Genomic DNA, 11346 nt, shown 5'->3' on the forward strand with positions numbered 1-11346 from the left:
TGTTCAGTTCTGTTTCAATTTAATTTGTGCAGTTTAGCTTAACTTGCAAAGATTGAACTGATTCAGCCTTGGGTTTTGTGACTGTCTGTACCTAGCCTCTGTTGTCCTTGGAAGGAACAGTATGAGGATGGGGAGGTGGAATCCCATGCATGTGGGGCAGGGCATGACAGTGGGTAGAGATTTAAAGGAATATGGATGGTTGGTCTGGGCAGGAGGATGTTCTCCTCGGTCAGGCAGGGGAGCGGGATCAGGTGGGATTGCTTTTGAACTTGTTTTCCCTCTGTCCAGGGGTGGGAGCATTGTTAACTTTTATTTTAATATTTTATTCTCTTTCTACAGTTCTTTTCATCTTTTACTGTAAGCTGCTTTGAGCCTTTTTGGGAAGGGAAGCCTATACATAAGAGATAAATAATCCAGGAATTATGCAAAGAGAGAGAGCCATAAAAATTAATGGAAATTTGAAATCAGTTAATCTCCCAAAGCAAAATCCATCAGTGATTAGCAGCTAATTGGTTATATCCAGATAATTAACTCTTCATTCTAAAAAAACCTGGAGTGGTGCAGTTTCCATAGTAACAAACTCTCTTGGCCCCATTTTTCTAGATCTCAAAGTAACAGTATAAAAAATAGTGTAACCTCTGAGCCCACAGAGATGGCACTCACTCACTCCACAATTCTATCCTCCAGCAGATCCATAAATCAGTCTCGGGAATAGAAAGCAAAGACTTTCAGAAAGCTGCAGGCTTCCAAACCCAGGTTTTCAATGCTGAAGTTGCCAAGCCTAAAATCTTCAGGTTGACAAAATTCCCAACAATGTATTTTGCTCTAGCATCTGAGAATCTTAGTTGCATCAGCTCATACAATCTAGATGTCACATAGCCAAATAGGAAAACCCTTCCCTTTGTTCTATAATGTCTTCCTTCCAACTGTTTCTAATTGTCCATAGTTTGAGGCCTAAAATTGCACTGTGCAACAGTTTAAAAAACAAACACATTATGGAGTGAAATGCTAACCATGGGCAGCAACAGTAGTTTTCGGATGTTTATTGATGTTCCATAGATTAGGAGATAGATCTTCACATATTCCTCAACCTTCACTATGCATCCATAATTTATATTGTATCCACTCTCCCACTGACAACCCTCATTTCCTGCAGCAAGTAAGCTTCACTCTTGAAGTCGCAGAAATGTGCAGACGTACTGCCAGACCGCACTTAATTTGGCCCCATCCAAGAAACTTTGTTGTAATCCACAACTTTCCAGTTCCTTGTTTCATGGTTTTCCTGAGTTCCTGCACTTCCAGCACCTTAGCATTTTCCCATTGCATAGGCTCTCAGAAGCAGAACAGGATGGGGCTTAGTGGTTGTAGTAAGGTTGCAGTTACCAGAGTGACCATTTACAATGCCAATAGATTTAATAAACATCACTGCTGGAGTGAGTCAGTAGAAATCAGCAGGGGCAACAATTAGCAAGGGGTTTCTTCAAAGGATGCTTATAGTCAGAAATCAAAACAAGTTAACATAAATAAAATAATAAACAAACATAAAATAATAAATTGAGAAATAGGAAGTTACCTCAGCTGGAGGTAAAAAGTAGCTATTAAACCAGTCTTCTTACCACTGGTGTAGATGTTAGCCTTTCCCATGGACATGATCCACTTCTGTGCCTAGCAGATACTTCTCTTCAGCATTGGAAGGGAAAGCTGAGCTTTGTTTCCTGGATACCAAGTAATGCACCTGCCAGTGTAACAGGGTATTATGCTAAACAGTGAACACGCTTTAGCATATTTGCAATAATTTAAAAGACATAAAGAGCTTGTCCTGGAAACAGATTGCTTGATGAGAATTGCCTTGTGCCTTTCTCATTCTGCTTTAACTTATGTTCACTGCTCAGCAGGTAAAAACTATTCAGTCTTGTATTTAAAATTATGCTTGTTTTATGTTCCAGTGTTGGAAAAAGATCTTTTGCTAGTGTCCCATTTCTGTTGGATTTGGCTTCAAATCAAATGACATATTGTGGACACAGATCATTGGCTTCCTTAGTTCATGTAAATCCAAGGTGAGGTCATTCCTTGTATATGTCACTTTTGTGTTTCCCTAGGCTTTCTTAGGCATTAATCTCTATCTTCATTCCATTTCTTATCTCTTATATTGTTATATTTTAACAGTGTTGTGGGATAAAGCTTTCAATTAATAGATTCTAAAGCCAGAATGGATCATTTTGATAATTTATCTGGTTTTCTTCATAACATGGGTCAGAGTAGTTCTATTTAACTTACATAGTACGTCCACATTGAGTGCCCTTTCTCCAGAAGACAGCTCTCAAAGAACAGAATATCTGAAGACCTCTCTTTGTTTGCTGCTCCTATTACAAAACCTGTTCACCCTTTCTCTCTGACTGTAATTGAAATTCTTACTTCATCCAGAATACTGCTCCCTAGCTATGCTTCATTGAAACCAAACCGTTTCACATTGTGCAGTGCTCCCTGTAACCTTCCATGTTTCCTGTTGAAAATCTCCTCATTTTATCTCCAAAAGCTTATTTGCTTCCTTTGTTCTTCAGTAGAGTGCTGTTTCTTGTGCCAAATACTTCTTGGTTCAAGTAGCACCACCTCAAATGTAGAAGTTGCAATATTAGATCACATCCTGTCCAGGGCGGGGGGTCGGACTCAATGACCTACTGAGGTCCCTTCTGAACCTAGCATCTATGAATCTATAACATGAACAGGACAAATTCAAGCCTGATGTAAACAGGAGTAATTACATGGACTGCTGTGGAGATGTATCTGGTTACAAATTGTCTGAATATGGGCCTCATTTTTCTTTTTTTAGGTCAAGCAGTCATTGCATCAGCTGAATGTTCTTAAGCATTCTAAAATGTAACACAGTAATCTTTATTTATATTATTTCAGTAGTGTATATTGCACTTCTTACATATTACACTTACAACAGACCTGTATAACCCTCATCTGTAGTATGGATTGTTTCAGTCTTAGTTTGCTTTATAAAGTTCTGTAAATCAGAATTAGAACAGCATCTACAATACCTCATCATATAAATAATTGGCCTGAAAACTTATAAAAATGAATTTAGTTTGTCATACTATTGAAAACAATTAACACCTACAAAAACTACATACAGCAATTATTTTTAAAGCTTTTTTGTGCAGTCCAGGAAAAATATTTTTATTTCTACGTTAAAATTCAAGAACACCATTTTTAGTGGTATATATGACTAAAAATAATTAGATTTCTATAATTGTATAAGAGGTTGTCATAGAATTTAATACCTAAACAGTAGTAAATTGACCTTTTGACCTATCTTTGTCAACTGATACACGAGCAGTACGTAAGAAATTTCATTACAAATAGTCACACATTTATATGTGGATGTGGTAAAGCTTGAGAGAGTCCAGAGAAGAGCCCCTCGTATGATCAGAGACTTGCATAGCAAGCCATATGAGGAAAGGCTGAGGGACCTAGGACTCTTCAGCCTAAAGAAGAGAAGGCTGAGAGGGGACTTGGTAGCAGCTTACTACTACATCAGCAAACAGTTGTTCACCAGGGCACCCCTGGGGAAAAACCAGGAGTAATGGCCACGGACTCCTCAAAGACTGTTTCAGGCTTAACACTTGGAAAAACTTCTTCATAATCAGGGTGTCCAGACTATGGGATAGGCTCCGTCCAGAGGTGGTGCAATCACCTACTCTGGAAATCTTCAAGAGGAGACTGGACGGTGACCTTGCTGGGATCGCCTGACCCCAGTTGTCTTTCCTTCCTAGTGCAGGGGGCCAGGACCCAGTGATCCGGCCCTTACAATCTATGAATATAATTCTCCTATAGGAGAATTCTTGTGTTTTTGTATGTAATATGATTCATTCAAGCCCAAGGTGAACTATTTTCCATCAAAGTAAATTATAAGCGTGCAAATCCTGTGTGTTATTTTTGCTAAGCAGGGATTTCATTTGTTTTATACCCATGTACAAAACTTAAGTGGTATTAAATAACAATTAGTCTCTTTCTCTACTGCTGCATGCATATTCAAAGTCAAGTTGTGATTAATACCAAGACTTATACGACAGCAGATAAAATATATTGACTTTGTGTGACCTGATTGTATTACAGTGTATCCTGTTACAAATAGCAGAGGAACCTCTCAATATTTTCTCCTGCTCAGAATTAGGTTTGATCGTGCAACATAATGAGCACATCCAAGAAGTACATAAACAGTGTTAATTACTTGAGTATTCCAATCAGAAAACTCAGGTGCTTAACCTTAAACAAACCTTAAGCTCTTTTCTGGATCAGGGCTTGGGCACTTGGAACCTTATACAGAACAGAGAGCAGGAAGCCTTTACTTTTGTATTTGACCCCGCATGGGGTCCACCCTGTCACGTATGCACAATTAGGTGGCAGATTAGGGCCCAGAGATAATACATAGTGCTGCCCACCACCTCTTAGTAATCTTATCTTGTATTTTTTGCACAAACAAAACTTCCCTTGCAGCTGAGAGGAGTTTTGATTAGGTTAAAAATTGTTCTGATCCTGTGAAGAATTACATGTAGGCTCAACTGTTAGTGAGTTGTCTCAGTAAAGTCAACAGGTCTACGTGGCGTGTGCAGTTAAATGTGTGTAAATCTTTGGAGGATTGAGGCCATGTAGATCCTACTTCAAGAACACTGATTTTATAAATACAGCCGTGTGTTAAATGCTAATTTAAATGTAAATACATGGCTATGTGCTCTACCCTTTTGGGAATTTGGTTTGAATAAATTAGTCTGGTACTTCAGCAATAGCAGATGAAACTAACTTAAATTTCAATCGTGCTATTTTTATATTGGGTAAAATTTGAGATTCTTCCTCTGCTGGTGTTTATGAAAACTCCCATTAAATTCAGGATTAAAAAATGACACGGGGCCTTGGGTTTTGATGCCATATTTTAACTGTTTGGCATCTTCTGTAAGTTTTATTTGTCACGCTCTTGAGGAAAAGCATAGAGTTCACAAATGTTATAAGACAAATTGAACTGTTTTAAGATAAACTTTTATTGAAAAATTAAAACTGCATTGCATATCATCTTTAGAATTTCAACAGTTCTTTTAACCACAAAACACAGAGATTCTGTTTAAAAAATCTCTTCTTATTTGTCACCATTCAAAAAACAGATTGTGCCCTGAATAAATTATATATATATTTAAATTCTGGGCTACTCTCAAGGCCCCTGTTTCTGTCTGCCATCAATCTAACCATGTTCTCCAAAACAGAGTTCTCTCTACTGAAATGAGAACTTTTCCTGCTTAAAATCTACAGCAGCTTTTCCCAATGGTCATCTTTTCCCAAATCTATTACATCAACTAATAAACACTGCGGCAACAACTTTCTGTTAGCATATGCCCTCTGCGTTGATCATTTATTTCAAGTTCATTCATCTTAACACTGCAGTGATTGTCAATAAGATTTTAGAGAAGAAATCAGAACTTTAGAGTATTGTTACATATGGGAAACTGAGTTACTCACCTGTAATTCTCTGAATTAGTCATATCTTCTGTAGAGTCATACTCTCTGATCTCCCATACACACAGTAGCATGTGGATTTAAGAACAGGAAAGCTCCAGGAAGGACTTTGGTAAACTGTAGAATATAATTCAGATTAGGATTGCCTACTAAAATGAAATAGAGATGATTTGTTGTATTGATGAACATGGCCAGACCTAGAAAAATCTCTGTTTAGATCATCTCTCCAGGTTGGAGGTAAATATGGACACTGTTGCCATAGAAACTGACAGCCATAACTAGTCTAAAGGCTGATAATAGCCTTAAAAGGATACACAAGGAACTATCTGTGAGCATCATCTACCACAAAATTAAGATACAGAACAATCAGAAAGTCAGAGACCATATATAATGGTCTATATCTAGAGATAAAATTACCACTCTTGGTTGTGAGTAGCATGTCAGTGGGAAATTTCACAGTTCTATAATACACACCAGGATTCTGTTCTGGATTCAAACTATCATTGATAGTACTAGGATCCCTGGTGTTTCTGACCTGCTAAGACACTTTGCTAAGTAGAGAAGCAGCATTTTCTAGCGAAGTACAGTTTATACAATACTCAGAGCTAGGTTTTGTTCCCAGCTACATCATAAGAGCATTCAGCACTTGATGTATGGTCTTGGGCAGAAACTCCATCTCTTTCTCTTATAGTTTCCCTATCTGTTAAACAAGATAAGAATACTTACTCAACTTATATGTTTCTAAAGTTTATAGAGTTCTTCAAATATAAATGTGAAGATTATTTTTACTAGTATTATATGATGGTGCAAATCTAGACAAAAAGGCCATGAAGTTAAAATTACAGGTTCAGAGCATAAAGTATGAAGATTACATCTTATATCTTTAGTAGATGTAAGGATATGCAGAAGGCCAGACTCTCTAGACTAGGAATTGGTCAAAGGAACTAAAAGTGATTCTGCTGATGCTTTGTGTGGAAGACATAGAATCACCTTCCAAGTCAGGCATCTTGGCTCTGATCATCGTAGTTCATACTATTTTTGAGGACTAGAATAGATCCTGCAGTCTTCAGCAGTAGGTCTTTGAATAAAGCATTTCGCTATATTCAGAGGGAAAAGTACTCAAAACTAAAATCTTGTGCAAGATGTATTCAAATTCCACTTATTCTGGATTTAATGAGGAAGTGTATACCTGTAAAGAAGATATTTAAGAACAAAGAAGTTGACATCATACATATCCAATGCCAGATGTGACTAATCTGTAATATTAGAATCAGACCTTTTTAAAGGTGCTAGTATTAAAGGCAGGAAGGTGCTAGGAATATTCATTCTGAAAGGTCAAAGTCCAAGACTGAAGACACATGGTGAACTATAATCTCCTGAACAACTGTATGGAGTAAAAATATGATTTTAAGAAGGGAAGAACTAATGGAAAGACCAGTATGCTAGCGGGATTATTAAGAGGTTGCAAAGGCTTTGAAATGGGTAACATACTTTGTCGTCCTCTGCACGTTATTGACAGAAGAAAAAAGAAGAGGACAATGGAATTGCAAGAAGCCTTGAACTTGTCTGCACTGAGGAATAACAGCATGAAAATATTGATTTCTAGAAACAGCTTTATAGGAGGGTAAAGGAGGACAGGGGTGTGCCATGTCTCAAGGAAAAAATAGGAAGAAACAGTGCTTGAAAAGTAATTCCCTCCATCCAAAAGTTATTCATGTAAATTTTGAAAGTTCCCTAGTTATAGAAAGAAGCACTTGTGCTTCAGAATTAGAATCTCTGTCTGTGGAAGGATGTTTGGGCCCACACATATTCAAATCTTCAAACAGATTTCTCAGTCTTTCCTATATCCATGATGTCAAAATTTCACAGAATTTCTTGGCTACTTAAGAAAGCACAGACATGACATTTTGAAAGTCCAACAGTTAATTGACTTTAAAGATCTAGGATGAAATTTTGTGCTGTGGCACTAAGTGACAGAAGGTAGAATGTAGCTTTAAGTGATCCTTGGGCCTTCCCAATCCTGGACTACTCTGGGGGCTGGAGAAACCCTCAGCATAATTTATGGCAGCCCTGGGGAGCTGCCTGAGTAAGAACAGCCTCCTGGATCTGCTGCCTGGACCATAGCAACATCCCTTCTGCCTTGTGATTTAGTGCTGACAGATCCCTCCGTTCACTGCTTGGCCCTTAACGTGCCTGCTTAGCTAGGACTTCTGATGAGATCCTCTGAAGACAAACTTAACAAAGTCTGCTGCAGTGCCTGCCCAAGGGAATCCTTTCCTGGCCATTAACAGCCCATATGATGCCTCTGCAGTTCTTTGACCTGCTACAAAGAGGGCCAAAGTAGGGGTGAGGCTCTCATACTAGTATTGGTAGTAATAATAATAATAATAAAAAAAAGTTTGATGGTCCTTTCAACAGATTATTGCTATAGTCTTAAATAAAAATAAGATTCTTTGCAATCGTGCCACAGAATATTTCTAATGCAATTAAATTTTATTGCATATTTGAAAGAAAAGCAGCTAATTAAAGATGTGCACACATAGCAGCATATTTGAAAATATTTTGAATCAGTAGGTTTCAATTATCACTACAATAGTCAACCTGTAGACTAAGAACTATGGAACCTTTAATCAGTTCTGCTCCTGTACTTGTCTGCCAGTATGAAATCATGTACTTTGTAATCCTGATAACCTACTGAATAAAGCTGAACAGGCTGCAGATGACTGTGGAACCTATATTGAAATGTCTGATCATTTTCAACTCTTTTGACAAGCTAGTTTAATGTGTAGTTTAGTTCTGTGGTGAGTTTCTGTTTTCCTTTCCTGTAAACTCCAAAGTACATAGTGGCTTCTATACATTGATAATGAGCCTACTTAATGCTCTCATGGAATTGCTATGGACCGTCAGGAATCTTGTCACAGAATAGAGCTAAAAGGTTCTCAGGGATTGATCCTTAACTACATTGAAAATACAGGGGCCTTGATTAGCAACCGATAGTGACCAGTAACTACAAAAGCATTCAGAACACTGGACATACAGCCAGACAGTACAATTAATAAATTAAAGGGATTTCATCGTACTAGAGTCTATATACAATGTTAGAATTCCTTATAGTTAGTAAAATTATCTGTGAGTTATTATTTCAAGGGCACTATTATATAAATGAAAGTGTCAACTAATATTTTTTATCTTTTCTTTGGCTCACAAAGACACTAAAATACCATAAACATTATTTAGAACTTCAATAATATATAAATAGGATACATTACAAATGGAAGAAAATACAAGACAACTCTTTAGCATGGTAAATCTCTGCATATAAATAAGCAAATATTTCATATACCTACAATTGAACAGTTATCTTGCTGTAAAACTATTACATTTAATTCCTTTTACACAAAGTCATTTAACAATAATGTATACAATCTACACAAATTAATCTCTAAAAATACAGCAATAATATACTTGCTACAATGACTCTGCTACAATTATCCCCTGATATGACACTAAAGGGGAGGTACAACTATTTTACTGGATGGTGCTTTCCAGTTTTGTTATTTTGTATGCAAGAAAAGCACCAACAATAGAGATTAATGCTATTAAACATTTTCCTTAGTTCCTAAGAATCTACATTTTTTAAAATGTTTCCTTACATCTATTTTCATCTGGCAGATGGATCTGTAGCACATTATCCACATCGTTAATTGTTGAAGGAATAGTTAATTCTCTTAAAGTGGAAAACATGCTGTGGTTTAGTTCTAAGTTATAAGCACGTGTGTATATATATATTTAAACTGTACATATATATTGTGCAGAGTTCTTAATTTTAGTACTTATGAATTTCCTGTTGACTATAATAAACGGACTAAAATAAGGATCAATAGTATACTTCAAGATAATATATTTTTCCCTCTGTAAAATGACTTACCAACACACATTTTTTCAGTAACCTATAGATTTTTGTTTTAGAGCATCTTAGGAGAATGGAACATTTAGAAAGGGAATTTCCTTAAAACATGTTCTGCAGAACTGGATAAAAATAGCCAGTGCTGGAAAACAGTATGTTAGAGAAATAAATTGTTTGCCAAGTGTACTACAGATCCTGCCCCAATCTTTCTATTTCCTCAATGAGGAAGTCAATGTCGGACTTAGTTGCTGCTGGGTTTGAGACAACCATTCGGAAGAAGTTGACTTTATCTCCCTGAGGCTGATATCCAACCATTGTTGTACCTGACTCCATCATCAGTGCTTTGATTTTCGGTGCCACCTTTATAATTAAAACAAAATGGGAAAGAAATTTATAGTCTTTTCCTTCCCTATCAGTCATTAGATTTCTTAAATTAGAAAAGAAAACAAATATATCAGACCTAGACTTTTCTAAAAAAAGTCTACAGAAAGAAAAAGTTTAAAAATAAAATGTTTTTCTGTATGTGCATATATGTATGTTTTTAGCAGCTGATATTTATAGTACCCTGGCAACTTAAACACTGAAATTTAAACCATTTTCCTTTTTCAAGCTCCTAATAACATTTTAGAAAATTAAGTATGTAATAATTCTACTAATTTAATTTACACATCACAATGTATGGTTTGATAAATTATTGCAGGTATTACAAGTTGGATAATGAAAATTAAGTCAGTTTCACTCTTGTTTACAGTCTAATTGTCAAGAGCCTGATGCTGCAATGTTTGGATGAGAAATACTAAAAGTAAATGGTTAACTGCTGGAGATGGTTGAAATTCTCTTTTTTTTGAGAATCTGGAAAAACACAAGCATTATATTATCTATGTAGAAATTTTCTGTGAAAAATTTAGATTTTCTGGTATAAAATTAAATCTCCCAAAATTGAAATTGTTAAGTAAAGCAGATACAATTTATAAAACTTTTGTTTGGTCAAAAGGGTGATTTTTCTATCAAAAAGGTTACGATGACAAACCTGCAACCAGTCTTACTGGATAAAGAAAAAATGTATCTGCATAAATTATGGAAAAAGTTTTTATTATACCATGCAATTAGAAAGAACACAGTTCCATCAGTCTTAACTGTTCCCAAGTAACTGCCAATCAATAGCAGAGAGCCTGTCTTTTCTATCCTCATTAGGAACCTAATTATGGACCACATGGAACTTGTTTTTCATCCAGACCTCACCCTTTTTTAATCAGAGTCATATCTCTGGCTTCTATTCTGATACTTTATCTTGGGTATCTTATAATGTCCCATCACCAGCTCACACTTACTTCAGTCAAGTCCAACATTTTGTCTTTCTTCCTAGATTTTCTATGCTACTCTTATTTTATATAACTGTTGGTGATTCCATTATCTAACATGTCCTCTAGGTTCACACAGTAACTTTACTACTTCTCTGTCCTTTTCTCCCTCATGAAATCCTGCTCTGCTTTTACTGTATCTCCAAACCTGCCTTCTCTTATTCATTCACACTATAGAAGTCCTTGCTCAGGGCTTGATTATCTCATCCTGAGTATTATCATCTCTTCCTCTTTGCCACTTGGATTCTTACCTCATCCAGTCTATCTGTCCAAAATGCTGCCACTAAAATAACATACTTTACTTCCTAGTTTTACCCATTCAAGACTTCCATAGATCTTCCTGTTGGCTTTTCCATAATGGAGTTTGCAAACTTCAGACACATCCCTTAGCTTTGACCCTCTCCAACACCATTTCTGCGATCTCCTTTCATAGATTTCATAGATTTCATAGACATTAGGGCTGGAAGGGACCTCAGGAGATCAGCGAGTCCAGCCCCCTGCCCAAAGGGCAGGAAGTCAGCTGGGGTCATAGGATCCCAGCAAGATAAGCATCCAATTTACTCTTGA

At 36.6% G+C, this 11346-nt stretch overlaps 1 protein-coding gene across 2 annotated transcripts in view; it reads right to left on the reverse strand.

Moving 5' to 3' along the window:
- Window positions 1-5025: 5025 nt before the first annotated feature.
- GAD1 (glutamate decarboxylase 1) overlaps window positions 5026-11346 on the reverse strand; it is a 42453-nt gene continuing 36132 nt past the window's right edge. For both annotated transcript variants that reach the window (XM_019554645.1, XM_019554644.1), the window contains exon 17: window positions 5026-9778. In XM_019554645.1, the coding sequence (XP_019410190.1) occupies window positions 9605-9778 (174 nt within the window). In that variant the 3' untranslated portion in view covers window positions 5026-9604. The remainder of the gene's footprint in view (window positions 9779-11346) is intronic.

This window comes from Crocodylus porosus, unplaced genomic scaffold, assembly GCF_001723895.1.
Source record: "Crocodylus porosus isolate Cpor-Errol unplaced genomic scaffold, CroPor_comp1, whole genome shotgun sequence".
In the NCBI taxonomy this organism is placed as follows: Eukaryota; Metazoa; Chordata; order Crocodylia; family Crocodylidae; genus Crocodylus; species Crocodylus porosus.